Genomic DNA, 19,964 nt, shown 5'->3' with positions numbered 1-19,964 from the left:
GCCTTTAGTTGATCTGCATAAGATAGGTGTCTTACACTTTGTATTTTTTTTTTTTTTAGCGAGAGACCTCTGGGGCTGCTCCAGTTGGTGTAAGTGCCTGGTTAGGTACATCCAAAAGGGCATTTTACTCTATTATGAGTGTGGTGAGGGCCAAGTACAGTGGCACTTTGACTTCCTCTGATTTTGATGGTATGCTTTTACTTATAAGTTGAGCCACACAAAAAGATTTACTGACTACCATAGCTACCTGGTGGCCAAAGTTTAGGTTGCTATCTGTGTTCCTAGATCCCTCACCACTAGGTCTACTTTTAGGAGTGTGCTAACAATATTATAATCTGCAGAGATATCTGATTTATGGAAGGGTATGATTACATATTTTTTAGCATTTATTCTAATATCACGGTTTTAGCACTAGTCATTTGTAAGCCTGTTTGCATGATGTCAACATCATTTGGGGATTTGATGAGTGCACCCAGCTTACATTCATTGGCATACTTGGTGAGCCAGAGGCCTCCAACATTGTTTTTCACTTCAGAGAAGTATATACCAAACAGAAGGGGTCCCAACACTAAGCCTTGTGGGACACCACTAGTAACTGCTTTGTTATCGGAAGTTGATTTGCCTGTTCGGACAACATGTATCTTTGTCAGTGAGCCACTGGGCCTTCTGCTTAAGCAGAGAAGAAAAACAAAAGCCTTTCTAATTTATCCAGCTGTTGAGGCTGTTCTTCTAAGAGGTGGAACATATGCATAGTAAAATTACAGACATTTTACAACAAAACCCAGAGTCACCCATGTGTGGTTCTCAAAACAAGAAAGATAAGGAATTGCAGGAGGAAGTGTCACCATCTAAACCAGGCGGACAGTTGCAGTTTACTGCGTTCTGTAAGTTGGTATGTACAGAATTGGCGAGGTGTAATGCAGAGTAGTCTATGCACTTTTAATACTCTGGAGGAATGTGCTAAAAGGAGGAGTGGATTAGAGCAGCTAAAGTTGCCAGTACAGTCTGTTATCAGCACTTGAGTGCTGACATCTGTATTTTATTGGTGGCACTCTAAGATACTATATGAATGACTGCACATAATACAACTTATTGAATCCTTTAATGACTCAGGCATGTGTTGACAGATATAAGATCAGTTGAGCTACAGACTGTGTCCCCACCTCAACCTGACTGCCTAAAGAGTGATTTTTTATAATTGGTGTAGCTGGCACGTGCGATGCTTGTGTGAACACGATCTCTATAACTGTTAATCATAAAGACTGTGTCATTGTTATGGTAATGCAGATCAGCAGAATGAAGTTAGGTATGGGATTAATAAGGTATGCATGAAAGTACAACCTCTAAAATAACCATTTCTTCATTCCCCACCAGGAATGTACGCTTGTTCCATTTCTTATGCAAATTGTACTATTTTAACCCCAAAATAAAGTTTACAGTTTCTGTATACAGTTATTTGTGCAGTAACGTATACACATTTTGCAACTTTTAATTTATGGTCAAATCAGTAGTACTGTTTAACAAGTGTGTGATATGTAGCCAGGGATTTAGCACCGATGGATATTTTTGACAATATTGAGAGTTATTTCTTTTTGTTGAAGACCAGTGCATACATTTTTAGGTGTTAGTACTAAGTCTGAGTTTATTATGTGCACGTTGTATGTACTGATCATTGTTTCAGAGAGGCTTGTCACTCTGTATTCACAACAGAATTTCAAAGCTACAAAACTGTACTTGCTTTATGCCAAATTTTGATGACGATAATTAGTTTGCAATGCTTATTTGAAATGAAATAACCTCCTAATAGTGAACTCATTTATTTTGTACCATCTTGAAAGTTAATCTTGAACTGCATCCTTTTTTTTTTTTTTTTTGCGGCAAAAGATTATTTGTTATGCATAAATAGGTTTTAGTCAGGTGTATGCATTTTTTATATATAGGAAAAGTGTCTATTAATTTAATTTGTGTGTGTCCCTGTTGTTTTCTTTTTGTAAATGTATTGCACGGTGTGGGTTGTCCAGACAATTCAGCTTTGCTTTGCTTTGCTTTACTCAATATAAAAGCAGCTCATGGCTATGGAACTTGCTCAGAAATCACAACTGCAGTTAACATCATTTGTTTTTAAATTAAGTGTAGGACTATTTGAAGCAGAACTAGTAATCTAACATCTTCATTTTGTCATAATGTGCAGTGTCATCCCTTTGATTAAAATATTCTAAAATATATTTTTTCTTCCCGATTTTCCAGGAGGTACTAGACTTGGCATTTTCAATCCTGTATGACCCAGAAGAGTCGCTGAATTTCATTGCTCCTGACAAGCATGAAGTGAGCTCATTCTTAATCATATTCATTTTTATGTAAAAATGCTGCTGTTACAAGACAACTTTGTTAATGTGCATTAAACAGTAATTCAGGGGAAAACAACAAATTAATCTTGAAGTCAGAGGCCAGATACATTATGCTGATTATCCTCAAATAAAGGAAATCGATGTCTTACTTAAAAGAGCACTCAGGCCTTCTTAATCAGTTTTTCCAAATGAATGTAAAGTCTAGAAAATTGCATGATTAATGCTTAGAGCATTACTGTTTAATTGATTTCCCTTAGAGGTAATTCCAGAAGTACATAAGGTTTTCGTCTGATGTTAACATTAAATAATCTTAACTGAACAGGCATGTATATTAAACTGAAAGTGTTGCTTTACGAAAAATGCATTCATCTTTCAAACTTCATTTTATGTTTCAGTGTATAATCGCTTTAAAGTTTAATTGTAAAAGTAGGTAAAACAAATTACGTTTTTAAAACAAAACAGAAACTGCATATGTTCATCCCCAGAACACTTCATTGTTAACTTGTGTACGTCAGCTGTCTCATTTAAGCTTCCCCTAAGATGAAACCTGTATAGAATAGGTTCGTTGAGATATGATCTGAAATGACAAAACAGATGTCTGTCTGTTGGAAACCACTAGAGATGTGTGTAGAATTATTTCCCCTGGTTTTCCAGTAGCAGTGCTACAGATGGTGCTCCTCAGAACCTAATTTCATGTTATTTTTTTCAGAAAGTTTGGATGTTCTATATGTTTTCGGTGCACTGACATCTCTTTTTGCAGTAGTGGTGAGAAAACCACACATTGTTGATTGGTATGTGCTTGAAATTGTTTTTGTTTTCCTTTCAAATTCTCTCATCCTGTTCATAGGTTGGTACTAGGTTATCGGCCCTAGGGCCTATACAAGCCTAGCCGTAACAATTCCCTGGCTATTTCTTCCCCCAGTATTTACTTTCCTGGACCCCTGTCTAGCAGGGTGACTGACGTGATCCCCGGGGTGAATTTCCTATCTCCCATGCAATCATCAAGGTTCCTTTTGAAGAGGGCCAAAGAGGTGCTCTGCTTGACATGTATGGGCAGTCTGTTCCAGAGTCTGGGGAGTCTCTGGGTCAGGAACCTATCCCTCCAGCATGTTTTGTTCATTGTGATGACAAGGTTTAGATCCATGGATCGTGTGTCTCTGAGGGATTGGGATTTTATTAAGTGTAGCATGTCCAACAGCTCTGGGTTTGACATGGCCTTGTATGTTAAGCAGAGATCACCTCTGAGTAGACGATATGCGACAGAGTATAGGTGGAGTTTTTTAGACGGTCAGCATAGGGCATCTGCTTTAGGCCTGTGATTCTTTTAGTGAGGTATTTCTGCAACCTTTCCAGTTGTTGCAGATGTCTTCAGAGGTACATACCAAATGGGGTGTTGTATTCTATAATGGGTCTAATGAGGGCTGAGTGCGGTGGGACAGTGACCTCATTTTTTCTGGATGAAAATCCCTTAGTGATGAGGTTGTGCCACATAGAAGAATTTCCTGACTGTTGTGGCGATGTGGTTATCGAAGGTGAGACCACGGTCCTCCTGTGTCCCTAAGTCTCTTATCACACTTTCGGTGTTTAGTGTACTGCCATCTCTGTGGCAATTCATGGGTACATGTTTTTTCCCAAAGGGGATAACTATACATTTCTTGGCATTGAGCTTGAGCCCATGGCTCTGGCACCAAGCATCTGTTTCTGTAAGGCCCTTTTGTAGAATATCCACATCATTTGGGGATTCAATAATGGCTCCCGGTTTGGAGTCATCTGCGAACTTTGTTAGTCAGAGTCCCTTAGAAGTAGATGCCAAACAAGAGCGGTCCCAGGACTAAACCATGAGGTACTCCACTTGTCACTTGTATGGAGCTGGATTTGGAGTTGGCTACTTTTACAGTGTGGGTTCTGTCAGTAAGCCAGTTGCCAGCCCATCGAGTGACGTAGGGGTTAATGCCCAGCTTAGTAAGTTTATCTATGATTCCAGAGTGGGGGATGGTGTCGAAGGCCTTGCTGAAGTCCAGATAAGCTGTGTGGACCACCTTACCCTTGTCCACGGCTCTGGAGACTGAGTCAGTGTTTGAAGGTTGCCAATGTCTTTGTTTATAAGTTCCATGCTAATATGTTCCATGGCCTTGCGGATCATAAACACTTATTTTTACTAAAAGAAAAGTTTTAAATTTTACTGATGCATTTTTTATTCCCTGTATGATACATTTTGGTCCTCAGAATATGAAGATAGCTGAGATCTACCTTCAGCCCCATGGTATAGAGGGATGGCTCCTTTGCAATGACCTAAGATTGATTATCGTCTCAGGCACTAAAGGAACCAGGAGGAGAACGGAATTGAGATCCTTTGCTAGCTGGCCGACTCGGTGAGGGAAAAAGGGAGGGAGGGGGTTGTCCCTTTGTCATGAGGACACATCACCAATTATGGGGATGTGCTGTGGTTATGGAAGAGATTGCTGGTTAGACTGCAGCATCAGATGGTGAATGAACACCAGCTGCTGTGTGCAGTGACGTGTATATCACTAAATCTGCCCAGTTAGGGCATTGCAAAAAGCCCACCTTCATGGCATGCAGGCTCAGCTTATGTGATACTGCAGGCTGCTCAACTCCACTTCCCCTGCTCAGCCTGCCATTGATGTGGTCCCATTCCCCTTCCCCTGCTCAGCCTGCCATTGATGTGGTCTCAGTCCCACTTCTCCTACTCAGCCTGCCATTGATGTGGTCTCAGTCCCACTTCTCCTACTCAGCCTGCCATTGATGTGGCCCCAGTCCCACTTCCGCTACTCAGCCTGCCATTGATGTGGTCCCAGTCCCACTTCCGCTACTCAGCCTGCCATTGATGTGGTCTCAGTCCCACTTCCCCTGCTCAGCCTGCCATTGATGTGGTCTCAGTCCCACTTCTCCTACTCAGCCTGCCATTGATGTGGCCCCAGTCCCACTTCCGCTACTCAGCCTGCCATTGATGTGGTCCCAGTCCCACTTCCGCTACTCAGCCTGCCATTGATGTGGTCCTAGTCCCACTTCCGCTACTCAGCCTGCCATTGATGTGGTCTCAGTCCCACTTCCCCTACTCAGACTGCTATTGATGTGGTCCCAGTCCCACTTCCCCTGCTCAGACTGCTATTGATGTGGTCCCAGGCCCACTTCCCCTGCTCAGCCTTCCATTAATGTGGTCCCAGTCCCACTTCCCTGCTCAGCCTGCCATTGATGTGGTTCCAGCCCCAGGGTATAGTAGTAGGATACTTAAGGATAAAGGGAGCAGCTGGAGGTGTGCAATGGGAATGGGAGAGGAGAAATCTGGGGACTAGTGCATTTTATTGTAAATGCTTATTCATGTATGTGCCACTTCTGTATAGATGTAACATAATATGTTATGAAGTTTTGGGCTAATTGTGATTGCAGAGATGAATCACTTCAATTTTGTTTTCTAGATTTACAAAGAACCTGACAGTAACTTTAATGCATATGTACCTTTAGCCAGCAAACTGTATTTTTCATCAGAAGTCAGGACACCCAGAATAGAACATTAATGCCTCAGACCAGAATTCAGGGACCCCAACTTCAAATTGAAAACCCCTTTCAGGGCAGATCCATACATTTTTTTAACAGTACTAGCAGATGACTGCTGCCTCTGACTTCTTCCCATATTGTACACCACTCCCTGGACTTGGAGGTTGTTTTTTCTAACCACTGGGGGTCTGTGAGTAAGTTGTTTACCTTCTCTGTAATCTAAATGTCTTGTCAGACTTCCTCATACAAATTTTGCCATTGCACAAATATATATATTTATTTATTCTTCATACAGTAGATGCTTATGTGAAGTTTAGATCTTTTACAAAAAAGACCAAGTACAAAAATCCAGTCACCAAATGTGCATAAATATTTCAGCTCAGAACACCAGTGAAGCTGTCACCTGGGCCTCTGTATGTGTACCAGACACAGGTTGTTTGGAAATTCACTGCAGAGCTAAGATATGATTTGCCACATGTGCTGTGCTTGATATGTCCTTCATTCTACTTTTCTTTTCCTTTGGGAGAACTAAGTATACAACATGCGTGTTCTACCTTTGTGAAGTGGATTTGACACCCAAAGGCATTCATTATGAAAAATAAAGTTGTGTGAGGTACTGGCCTTCATAGTATAGACATAAACACTTTGTAGTCATTGTTTAAAATTTAAATAGGTCTGTATGAAACTATGTCAGATGAATATTTTCCGTCCTTCAGTGTTATAGCCACCACAGCTTTTTTACAGGATGTTGGTACTTCCCCTTCTTTTCAAATAATGCTAAGCAAAACCTTCCAGATCTTTATCATTTTCTTTCCTCCTAACTTCTGAACTTCCCAATGAATTTGTTCCTGGAGACTTTCCTGAAGATTGGTTGTACATCACTGTCTTTGTCTCATTTTCTCCTATCTTAATTGTTAGTTGTTGAGCCTCTAACCTTGACATAATTAGGTCTTCTAGAAATATTTCCATTTTTACCCTTTCTTGATTTCCACATGTCTCTGCTTTATATGAATTTTCATAAAATTTCCTAAATATCTCCAATACCTCTGCAGGGATCCATTCCTATTACTTAACTATATCTATAGACTGGGCCTTTTTTTGAGTCAGTCTGTGAAGCAATCATTTAATTTTAATTTATTTAGTCGTAAAGTAAATAATTTTTACAGCTTAGAATGCGGTGGGGTTTCTCTCTAATCCGGACACTTATAAGAAAATGCCCTTTTTGTTATTTATTGTTTTTTTGTTTTTTGTTTTTTAAGTAAAATTAAATATTATAGCATATATTATTGTTGTTGGAGTTCCTAGCAGCCTGGGTGTTTAATCTAGATAGCTATGGGAAAAATGCATGTTTGTGATTCATTAGTTACAGTGGTAGGTAGGTTTTATTTAGCTGAAGAGATTCTCTGAGGTTTTGGTGTCTCTCCTACTGACAATCATTTTATGTATGCATAGCTAAAAGAAAGCTTTCTTCTTTTTTTTTCTGTAGAACACATTTAACATTTTGTTCAACACATCTGTGTGTTTTGGCTTGAACACAAGACGAGTAAGGGGACATAATGCTATAAGTCTGCGGAATGGCGCTTAATGCCCCTTATTATTCTGGTATTACTGTGAATTTTATTTTGAACATCAGTCTGGGGAAGACTGATAATCTAACAAGACCTTTCATGGTGATTTAGTTTTTCTAGGTTATTTATTTTGCCTTTTTACCTTTCATCTGGCGTTGTCGCCTCACAGTAAGACGCTGTCCGGTTCGATTCTCAGCTAGAGCGTCTTCTGCGTGGAGACATACGTGAATGGGCGTACCTTCGTTGAAGGTTGTGCGTCAGGGCTGGTAACTCGGCACGTAAAAATCAACTGCCAATCATTAGCGGACAGGAGTTCCGCTGTGGCGACCCCTAACCGGGAAAAGCTGAAAGACACAACAACAACCTTTCATCTGCTCCCAGTATTCAATGAATAATTAACATCACTGTTAACTACAAATCCCAGGGAATTCACATTTGACAAATAAAAGAAAACAGGCAAATACTGCTCCAACCACTTCTGGTTCCAAGAACAGTTTAGTAAATTCTGGTTTCAAGAATTTATTTATTTATTTATTTAACATTTGTTTACCGGGAATGTTGACTGGGACAGAGCCCATTTTCAGAGGAGGCCCAGGGTGAAACGCTGCAGTCTTTGGAATGTGGGAGAAAACTCTCTTCAATCTAGGGAAGACATACAGACTCTTCACAGAAGGCAATCCAGCTGGGAATCGAACAGGAGAACCTCTTGCTGTGAGGTAACAACTCTAACCACTGTGCCGCCCAGTTTACTGCGTTGAGTACTTTTCATGTTGCAGATATCAAACATCATTAGAATACATCATGTTTAAACTCACAGTTCATTTTGTAGTCCTGCTCTTACATAATCGGTCATATGACCTCCTCCCCATGTTTAAACTATAAACATACTATAATATAGAGGATTATGAGTGGATCGCCAGTCATAACCTGCTTATTATGTGTGCAAGTGAAGCTTGAGAAGTAAATCTTGGCATCCATGTCAGCAACACATATGATCAGTGACCCAATCATAATTCTTTGTAGTGACCGCAGTTTTATCTGCTCTATGTACTGCTAATTACAGAAAGAAAAGCTAAGTGCTTTGACAGTTTCCAGAGTTGCAAAGCACTTAGCGAGTGCCATCATAGGTTCATAGGTGTGTACTAGGCCAACGGCCCTGGAGCCTTTGCAAGCCTAGCCCATAGAAGTGCCCTGGCATCATACTGCCGTTAGTTCCCGGTGCCTCTATCGAGTAGAGCCACTGGAGTGATCCCCAGGGTGAACTTTCTATTTCCCATCCACTCATGAAGACTTCTCTTGAAAAGGGCCAGTGAGGTGCTCTGCTTGACATGTATGGGAAGTCTGTTCCAGAGCATGGGCAGTCTCTGGGTTATAACCTGTCCCTCCAGCATGTTCTCTTGATTGTGGCTATGAGGTTGAGGTCCCTGGAGCGTGTGGTGCAGAGGGATTGGGATTTCTTTAGATAGAAAGGTGGAAAATACACATTTTTTTATGCTTAGATCTTCTGCACTTGAATCCAATTTTTTGCTTTTCTTCTGCTGAACATTTTTTTTGCCTTGGGTATGATTCACATTTAAATCACAGGTAAGCAGGCTAGCAGGTTACACCTTCATATCAGCAGAAGTCTGTCTGTATTAGTAGTACCACAGACTGCATTATGAAAGAAGATGAAGAAAAGAGGCTCAGCTTCACATGTCTGCTCTTCTGCTTTGTATTCAGTATGGTATATGTATAACAGGTGACTGTGTGTGTAGCTTTTTATTAAGTTTGCAGTGTTGTGTGGTATTTTTTTAAAGTCAGTACTCTTCAGCCAAACAGTATGGGGAATCCCTTTGTAGAATTAAATCAAATGTAATGCATTACAAAATAAGCCGTATGACCTAGATCATTCCATGTTGCTCTTACACTGAATCATATGCTGTCCCAGTATGCAATGTGCAGCTTCCCTTGACATTGTTAAATTGACAGTAAAGAACTATGTAGTCAGGCATGCAGCTTAAGGCATGTCATGTCAGACTTACCAGTAATAAAGTGAATCCACTGCTTTTCAGCTGCACAACAGAGCAAACTGTGGCACTATTACATCATCTGCAGTGAAACCCAGTACATCCCTTGTCCATATACTAAAGTAAATACAGCACTGTTACTTTATACACACATATGATGAACAACAGTACACACTACACAGACAATGTTGTAACTGATTCTGAAGTGCTGCAAAATCAGCCTTGTAACTTAAAGCACCCATGTAAAATGCATCCAGTGCTGTTTGAGCCATGCAAACCTAAAGTTGTTGCTCAAGGGTGTGGTATTGTGTGTCTTGTGGCAGTTTTGAACTCTAGTGTACTACAAAATCAACCATACAACTTGGAATATTTTCTGGAAGTATAAAACTGAATCAAATAGTCTTTACACAACATCCATCACAGTATTGAACTGAATCTTGTGTATGAAAAATTCATGACAATGCAAAACTAACTCTGCTAGTCTTCATCTGAGCAAAGTGTGGTATCCCATAGCAGTACTAAATGTAATCAAGTGTACTATAATGTCAGGACAAAGGATTAGCAGTTAAATTTATCCTTGGGAAATTAATCATACTTTCTCATTTTGTTGACCTTACATCTTTATCATTCATGCTTCAGTAGAGCCCAAACCTGAAACAGAGAAATGCTTATTTGTCTGTGATACAAAAAAAACCTAATGCATCAACATTGATGGTAATCAAATATAGCATGGGTCCCATTCTATGTTTTGCAAAGTGTAAAGGCTTGGTTTATTTCTTGCATAAACTGTTGGTATATGTATTGCGTTGGCACTGCTTAGCCTTAAAGGGGTACTGCATTAGATAGATATTGTGAGGTTGTGTCGGACTCGCAGTCAGCCTGATTTATCATAAAAGACCCCTCAGTAATGGCAGTTGAATTCCAAAGTTGTGATCACAATGACATTTTAATTTTCTCTGCTACATTATATTCCCCTTGAGCTTTTTTCTTTTAACAAAAAGTATAGTTGTCATGATACAGTGATCACATGAAATAGGATTTCCACTGATGTGAAATGATGTCTATATGGGAAGTCAGTGAACCATTCCAGTGTAGAATGACTCCCACTGTTGGGTGGGCCTAGTACTGTTTTTTGTTTAAGCATTTTTATTAAATACTATTTTAGACGTTGACATAAGAACACATACATTAATAGAAGAGAAAATAAATCATACTAATATTTTTATGCTGTATACATGTATGTTTGTTTCTAACAGTTGTCATTCACTCCAACATTACATAAATTGCTCAGTTCCGGCATCCCCTTAAACCTTACTCCACCTGTTCCTGAACATTATTCTACATGCATTGTTCCCACAAATTCCATTTATTTCTATGTAATTTGCTCCTTACCTTCTGTAAAGCTTCCACCTCCAATTTTTTTTATCTCCTTTGCAATATTCAGTACTTCAGTTATACTTGGTTTAGATTGTGATTTCCATTTTCTAGTAATTACTTTTTTAGCAGCCATTGGCATTATAGTTAGCAAAGCCTTACTGTGTCTAGGCAATTCAGATCATATGCCAAAATAATTTATTTTTTTTCATCATTTCTTGACCCCAGTAGGCTTGAAGCCTCTTTTCAGTAGAGACCCAAGGTGGTATTTATACTACTTATGGAAATTTGGCCAGGGTATTGGAGAACCTCCTCTGCCATTTTCAGTAGGTACAATTGGATTTTTTTACATCTACCTAAGCTGCCGTCAGCTCAAGCAGATGAGACTTTGGTTAACCTTCTCATCCAAAGGATGATACACTCAGGAGTTTGCAGTGCCAGTATGTTACACTGCAGTGTCAGAAATCTGTCTACCTAGTGTGGTGACAGAGCCCACAGCCTTCTGCACCAAAGGCAAATGTGCCACATGTTGCAACATTTCCTAAGTTGCAAATGTTTGCTCCACTAAAATTTATGGCAAAAAGCCGCGGTGGTGCAGCAGTTAGCGTTGTCGCCTCACAGCAAGAGGTTCTCCCATTCGATTCTCGGCTGGAGCGCCTTCTGTGTGGAGTCTGCATATCCTCCCCGCAGTCAAGTGACGTTAAAGACATGCAGGTAGGTGCGAGCGTGAATGGGCGTGCCTTCGTTGAAGGTTGGGCATTGGGCTGGCAACTTGGCACCGTAAAAATCCACTGCCAATCATGAGTGGACAAGAGTTCTGATGTGGCCGAAACTGGGAAAAGCCAAAAGTCTTTTTACTCTGTAGGGAATTTTTAAAATCTGCCAACATATTACATTCCCAAAAAGCATTTTCCCAGTTATTTCTTTCACTCTCTCCTTCCCTCCCTCTTTTTCATCATGTCTCGCATTTGATATCTGCCTTAGGAAAAAAATCAATGAAGTCTGATGAAACTATTAAAATACCTATGCAAGTACTTCACAGTAAAAATCCTAAACCTTCTGGACTTTGTTGTATACTTAAGAGCCATGCATATATTGTCCCATTGTTCCTTGTAAGTTGCCTTTCTGTTCTCTCTCCCCAATCTTTACTAACCTCCACTGAGTCTTATAGTTATCATGTAATATTTTATATGCCCTACTAATTAGCAGCAGCTTCTTCTCTTGTCCCAAATAAAAACTGTTGTAGAGCTGGAGTTTCATCTAGCATTTTCCCGTTGCCTGTACTCTGTAATCAATCCCTGCTAGGGAAGGCAGCTTCTAATCTGCATTCCAAATATCGGTTTGGCCTCATACCACTCTGTTACATTTTCTTATCTAGGTATTTGTTCTCAAGTACCATGGTTTCTTGTTAATTTTATCCAGTAAATTCCATTCCCCTCTTGCCTATTTTGTGTACCCTTATTTGCAGTCATCCCTATCTTCAAAATATCCTTTCTCCATTCCTGTTTTGGCCTGGTTCTTAGAATAGTTTCTTTTAAACATGATATTCTGTATAATGGTTGGTATTTTTCTTAAAGACCTGCATCCAAAATTTGCTTTCTCCTTATTTCTTGAACTTCATTGCTTTTCATCATCATCATCCCTTCCCAGCTTGATTTATAACCTTTTGCTTGTGTTGTATATGTGAACCTTAACTGCATAGTCCTAAAGTACCTCTTCAAATCAGATAATCATAAAGCACCTTGTTGTAAAGGGAGAATTAGTGTATCTCATTTAACTCTTGCCCTCTTCCCCTCCAAAATAAATTACATCACCCCATTATTGATTGCTGTCCACAACTTCTTTGGTTGATAAAAATATGCATGCCCTGTGTATAAAACCAAAGAGACTGAAACATTTATTTACAGTCCATATCCATTATCAAGAGCTCCCAGTTTCTCAAAACTTTTATATTATCCTTTGTTTAGTCTCTTCCCATATATCCTTGCATGCCATAACAGAATTCTTTTTAATCCATACAACTAAATACTTAATCTTACGTCCCCAGAAATATGGGTTTTGTTGAACCAGTCCTACTGCTGTAGCTTTTGTTTTAGCTTAATTAATTTTATGTCCCAAAAAGATTTGAAACTGTCTCAAAATGTTCCACAACATTGAAATATCATTTTCTGACTATATCAAATACAAAATATCGTTTGCAAATAAAGCTACATTTTCTTTATTACCATGCCATTTATACCTTTGTATTTTGAGTACCTTATATTCTCTGACAGTGACTCTAAATATAAAGCAAATAACAAAGGGGAAGGGAATAGCTTGCCTGGTTCCTCTGTTCATACAGAACATGTCAGAGAGCAGCTCTTCCACCACAATTCTCATCTTCAACCATTCTTATATATCCTCCTAACTATAGTATTTTATCAGGAAATACAAATGCTAACATTACCCAGCACATAAAATTCCATCTGGCTTTCTGTGCATCAGGACCCGCTAGCACTAGTGACATTTTCTTACATTCTGCTTTCCTCTGGATCATTATTTTTCTGTTATTAATGTTGTCAGATGTTGACCTCTTCTCCACAAAACCACACTGATCCATATCTATCAATTTTAGCAGCACCTTTGCCATTCAGTTTGTTAGTATAGATATAAAGACTTTATAATCCTGGTTTAAAATTGAAATTGGTGTCTATGCAGCTGGACCTGAAGGGTCTTTACCCTCTTTGGTAATTCAGCCGCCACGGTTTTCTTCCAGTATGCTAGTATCACCCCCCACACACACACACATTTAAAATGCTGTTAAATAAAACCTTCCAGATCTTTATCACTTTTTTCCTAATGTCCAAACTTCCACGGGTATACTATTACTTTTTGTGCTCTGGAGTTGTCAAAAAACAATTGCTTAACAGCAATCTTTCTAAACTCATGCATATTATCCAAATACCCATTTACTATTCGTTTCGTATTCTGCACTTGCTGCTTGTTTGTTCTCCGAGATTCCCATTATTTTACATTACTTCAATGTGTGGCAACCCCTCTAAATAATTTCTATTAAGTTTTTTCAGTCTTATTTCTACCTTGTTTTTAAACTCTATTTTAGTTTTGTCCCATTTGCTAGCTATCCCTTCTGAAGATATTTCTGTTTGCTGTAATAACTCTTGAAACATTTCCACTAGCCATTCTGTAGATTCCTAACTTTTTAACAAGTAAGCATTAGTGTCTTATTTTTTGACTTCATTACCCTGCATCCTTTTCTTAGTTTGTATTTGTGCATGATCTGAAATATGCATTGGATGCATGACAAAACTTTCAATTTAAGTACATATACTCCTGTGAAATATAATTTCTGTTCAGTCTATACTAGTTGTTGTACCTTGGGGAGTAGTTTGTAAATTCTGTATGTATTACTACTGAATTTGCATACCAAATATTCTTATAAACTTCTTAAAAATCTACCGTCTTTTGTTATCTTTTCCTTCCTATGCCCCCTGTTATGTTGTTGTTCTTGCAAATTGGGTTCCAGTCGCGATAATATTCCCTGTTGAAAAGCTTATTTCTTCCAAATTTCTCTTAAAATTTGTAATAGCAATTTGAGATGGAATATAAATGCATGCCACCATAATCCTCCTCCCTGCCAAATACTTACTACCACAAATTTACCATTCTCTTTGTTTTTTCCCTCTTCTGTCATTATTATAGTCCCCCTAGCAATCAGTATTCTGTCCCCTTCCCTTTGTAACTGATATTCTGCTGAATGTCCACCCTGAAATCCTTTCTTTGCAAATTCACATGCTCTATCCAAATGTATCTCCTGAAACATTACTGTTTGCACCCTTTTCTTAATGTAAATCAATACTCTCTGCTTTTTGTCTGTACCTGTAAGGTCAGGTACATTCTACAATAATATGGACAGAGTAGCAATTAGGATAGAAAGCTGTTACTCCTAATTATACATGACAGTTCTTTTAAATATGTGCTTCCAAAGTTTAGCTCACATGCACAGACTAATGTTTGACAGGCTGATCCCTTGAGTGGTTGCGTCTTCTCATGGCTATTTGAACCTGTGTCACATTTTTCAAGACTTTTGCTTCAGTTCTTATAGGTTTGTGGCCAAGCTGAGTAAGTGAATTATCACAGAGAGGAGAAGTGAAAGATTGAATGGATCATTGTTCTACTGCAGATTAAATCTCCTAATAGTAATGCATTATGCACAGGCAATCTGTTTGATATGACCATGTTTGTAATTTTAAAGGATGTTGGTGATAGTGGTGGCAGTGGCCTGAATAAAAGGTGAATGCTGATTCTGAGCTTGTTGTCTTGTGTAAAACCAACCAGTTTATAAAACGATCACTAACATTCACAGAGCAGGCTTACATCTTGTACATCATGTTTTGTTGACATCAATGGTGCACTGCCTTCCACTGTTGTTCCCAGCCTATGTATTTGTACAGTACCTGAGGACTGACACCTTCTGGTTTCAACCAGGGATTCATTAGTACCCAAGATAGTGGGCTTTTTGACTTCTATCCAGGCTTTTTATAAGCGGGGCGTTTGTTAATACTAACGGGAGCTTTTTGTATGAGGTTGCGCAGATCATCAAAGGTATTTGTGTTTATGTTCTTTAACGTAGTCAGTGTTGAAAAGATGACACCTGAGTAGTACATCATGCAAATTGTAGTAACCAATAATAATACTATAGAGCACATGTTTTGAGCTGTAAATGTTGGCACAGTCATGTGTTAATGACTTTGTGAATTAGTTCCAGATGAGATTGCATGTTGGTGAGATGTAATGTTTGCATTATACAACTAGCTGTGTCATATAATGCTAAGAAGCAATATTTTTATTTTAATGTCTGAGAATACACAAGGTACTCTTCCTATGGCCATTTCTCATAGGAAATAGTCACAGAAGCACCCTTATGTAAGTAGTGCATTCCTAGTGGTAGGCAAGTATGTGTAGGACAGAGCCATGGTCTGCCCCTTCTCATAGAGGCAGTGTGTAGCAACTTAGAAGAAGCGAATGTAAACCCTCAGAGGGTTAAGATTTCACTACATGTAAGAGGTGGAATTCATAGTGTTCCTTTCTTCAGACTTGCTGAGCCCCAGTACATTTGTAATGGAAGAGGAAGAATACTGTCAAATGCTTTAGTCATATCCGTCTGAGAACTACATGTGTACCAAGGGGGAAATCCTTTTTCAGTTATTCTAACCTGTCCTACGTCTGGTCTCACTGCTAAAGTATCACTTTTTCAGCTTTTTTCTCTGAAAATGTCTGATTCTTGTACTGCTTTACCAATTTTAAGTAATTCTTTTACAGCATTGCATTTTTTTCCTGAACATATCAGAAATGTGTCATGGTCTGTAATAGCACTACCTACACAAACTGCCTTTACATTTCATAGCATATTGCATTCAGTGCCTGTCATGCATTTATAATGCTTTATATTAGTTATGCAAGAGCAGTCTGTTATTTCCTACTGATATTTTTAACATCTTACTGCCCCACATACTGCTCATTTAAATGATTTTATTGTGAGTTTATAATGCACCTGAAAAAATCTGGAACGTTTTACTTAAGTTATCCTAAAACAAATAGGGCAACAACACAGCTCCAGCACTGTGAATATCCCTGGTGTACTATTCCCCTTATTAATGCTGGTAATCTTAAAAGCATGTCTTGTGCAGAGGTGGAATTATCTCAGGGGCAAAAATAACTGTATTTTTATTGTTCATTGAAAATAATTACAGATTATTTTATTCACCAACTAAGCACCTTCAGAGACAGGTTGCCCTGCTGACATGTTTGATGTGGTGATTACAGAGGTGAGATGCATTTAAATGTGTAGTAGCTTTCTGTTAGTTCTCCCCGTAGTTACCAGCTTGGAAATGTTTTAAATAGAAATGTGGTCTACTGGTGTCATAATAAATTTTCAGGCAATTATGTCAGTAAATCTTTTGGAAACCCATTATCAGGAAGCACCCTGAGTTGTGCAGAGAGGTTTGCAGTGTTATGTTTCAAAAGACAGTTTCTGATCTAGCAGGCTGTTGAGGTGGTTGCCAGTGTGCGTTTTCAGAAGAGTTGCTCTAGGTGTGAAAGAACTGTAATTGATGTGACAGAATGTCTTTCATAGTGTAAAATAGAAAAATATTACAGTCCTGTTTGAGATCTTTATCTGAAGTGGCCTGAGGTTGTTGAAAGTTCAGTTTTACCTAATTTGGTTGTCCTAGAGAAAATACAAAAACTCTTTGAGGGGTATTCAGATACATATAGTGCATAGCATTATGCAAAATAGTATGCTGAGTGGTGTCTCGCAGGAAGGAAGGAATTCAGGGAGGCAGAAGGCATGACCAAATTGCAGAGTGCATAAGTGCTAATAGAGACTCACCACATATGCAAATGATGAAGTCAGGCATGACAAAGTGACTCATACATGTATACATCCAGTGCCAAGAGTCACAGCACTCATTTGTTCTGAATGCCAGGATTTTATGATGTAAACAAGCTTCATTTATGCTGTTATGCTAGGGATAACAGCAACCTTAGCTGAACAGGAGGCATTAATGGCTGCTGTCAGACCAGCTTTTGCGATGTTGCAGACCATCATCCTCTGCATCGCAGAGCAGTGGCTAATATACCATCATTCCCTTGACCAGGACACTGTCAGCTACAATGGTTTGGACAGCAGCACCATGCAAGATTTGGCTGGCTTGTGCTGTGCTCACATGTGCTCAAGTGGCAAGCGTGGCTTGCATATCTTGATATACAAAAAGTTTTATGTAACTTTAGCCGTCCTTGATGTAGGGACCTTTCATTGTCTGGCAGGGAATATGTTAGGAGTTTCAGAGTTGTCAGTTTTGCTGTGGGGCATATACCATGGACAGAAGAGGAGAGAACCACCACCATATAGACATTTTAAAACATAAAAAATTCTCTTGAGGCCCTGGAGGCAATTGATTGCACCCACATTGCCATCAAGGCTGCACAAGCTCCATGTGGCATCCAGTATATCAGTTGGATATGCCAGACTGTCTGCAATCCACAGGGTCTGTGCAGTGCATCTGTGCGTCAACCAGGCAATACTCATGGTTCTGACATCTGGCAGGTGTGTGATTTCTGTCAGTGTTTCATCATGTGTGATGACTTGTCACAGGGTCATCTAGTTGGTAGGTGCCCACATTGTCAGCTATATGTTTAAGTAGGCAGCAGACCACTTATGATGTTCACTGATACATGTAGCAGGATGTTGGATGCTTTGGAATAGTGGATGATGACCCCTATCCAAAACCCAAAGACCATGGCTGAGATGGTGTTAACATTCTGCTTTGCAGATGCGCAGGGTTGTTGAATGTGTGTTCAGACGCCTGATAGCATACTTCCATTGCTTGGATACATCTGGTGGCTGATGGTAATGCACACCAGAGACCTACAGTCAGTTATTCATGGTGTGCACTATGTTGCACAATATGGTAGTACAGAAACAAGTACATCTTGGGAACATTGCAGTACTGCCTGACAAGACCCATTCCAGCAGCAGTGGAGGAGTCTAGCATGGAGTTGTTAGAGGAAACATCTATAGTGCCACACCATGCAAGGCAGAATTGGGTGGCAATACCTTGTAGTAGTGGCAAAATTGATCATATCTGGTCCGCAACTAAGGGCTATGCCAAGAACAATGCCAAATAAAACCAAACCATGTATTACCACACCCAGGCTATACATTGCACAGTGCATCCGACATTAATTTACCCACAGAGGCAAGATGGGTGGGTAGGGAGCAGTCATCATTTGCTCTGTTGGGGTGGGGTATGGGGTATAGCAGAGTAATAAGTGGCAGCAATGCTGTCATAGGTCTAAGGGTCATGAGAGATAGATGCAGTTGCTATTCTTGAGGGTAGAAGATTGGGGGAATCAGAGAATTGCATACTTCAGTGTCAGGATGGAGCTTCCATGTCATAACTGTTGGATAGATGTACCTCATGATCTGCAGTCTCAGGGTTGGATACGTTCTGCATGAGGGATGGAGAAACACTTCAGGAGCAGGTGTGGGAACTCTGATATGGCCGTAACTGTTGGCTGCCATCAGATGGATGGTGCTTGTGACTCTGAGGATGGACATGGCTAGATGTGACACTCTGACAGCCAACAGAGGATAGGGGAGGTGTGAAACTGCAGGAACCAGATATGCTGGTGTTTTGAGGCATCCCAGGTGGAGCCATACGAGTGTCTTTGGCTATGATCCTGAGGTTGACCATGCCTAGGATGTGGTTGCTGCCATGACCAAGGTTAACAGTGATGAAGTGCCCTGGACAGTGCATGCCATCTGACTAAGCCTGACCTGTGACCATCCACCATGCATCTGAATGCTTGCATGTCCATGGCTGGAATGGCCTTCACAGGCCACTGCTCAGAGTCTGTTCATATGAGTCATGGTCAGGGCTTCCTGATTTTATGCCCAGAGCTGTGCAGAGCTTCCTGATATTTATTGTCATATGTTACTACTAGATTATTTTCATGTCTTCTAAATATCAGCTAGTTGGAACTTCTATTCACTTGTCACTTACCTGCATTTAGGCAAAACTCACATTCCTGACCTGCTGTTCATCAAGTTTTATCCTTTAGGTCAAGTTTAGGTAATGCTTGTTTGCACTTTATTGGTATCTTATAAGCAGGTGTTATATAATGCAGCTGTGTAAAACAAAATCTCCTTATTTTCTGTATATCCAGGCCAAGTGAAATGTGAAAAAAACATTAAAACTACAAATATGAAAGAGAACATGCTATGCTATTTAATGGCAGACTTCTGGCCAGAAAAAAAATGGTGATGTACCAATATGGGGTGATTTCCTTAGTTACTCAATAGGACAGTTGGCTGTGTGGCATAAAAGGAAGGAATCCAGCCCATAACCCAGATGCCTGTGGTTCATTTAGGGTCCCTAGCATTGGAGGAGTTGATGTGGGGAGGGAAAGGAATGAAGGGGCTTTGACCTGTCTCCTCTCTGGTGGGGGAGGGAATTGCCCACCAGGGAGGGGTGCAGCCTATTTGTTGTCCGTGTACTGAAGAACACAAGCAAAGCGCATACCAGGTCAGAAGTATCCACAGAGGAGGTGACATTCTAAACCATGCAGGTGGAGCATGGCTTCTTGTTGCC

At 39.9% G+C, this 19,964-nt stretch overlaps 1 protein-coding gene across 5 annotated transcripts in view; it reads left to right on the top strand.

The window, feature by feature from the left end:
- Positions 1 to 19,964, top strand: part of ELMO1 (engulfment and cell motility 1) — a 3,030,107-nt gene that overhangs the window by 3,001,415 nt on the left and 8,728 nt on the right. For all 5 annotated transcript variants that reach the window (XM_044065043.1, XM_044065038.1, XM_044065039.1 and 2 more), the window contains one exon: positions 2,248 to 2,325. In XM_044065043.1, the coding sequence (XP_043920978.1) occupies positions 2,248 to 2,325 (78 nt within the window). The remainder of the gene's footprint in view (positions 1 to 2,247; positions 2,326 to 19,964) is intronic.

Source organism: Protopterus annectens, chromosome 3.part0 (genome assembly GCF_019279795.1).
Source record: "Protopterus annectens isolate FY-2018-M chromosome 3.part0, PAN1.0, whole genome shotgun sequence".
NCBI classification, from domain to species: domain Eukaryota; kingdom Metazoa; phylum Chordata; order Ceratodontiformes; family Protopteridae; genus Protopterus; species Protopterus annectens.
The sequence above is the reverse complement of the archived record's forward strand: the minus strand, read 5'-3'. Positions and strand labels throughout refer to the sequence as shown.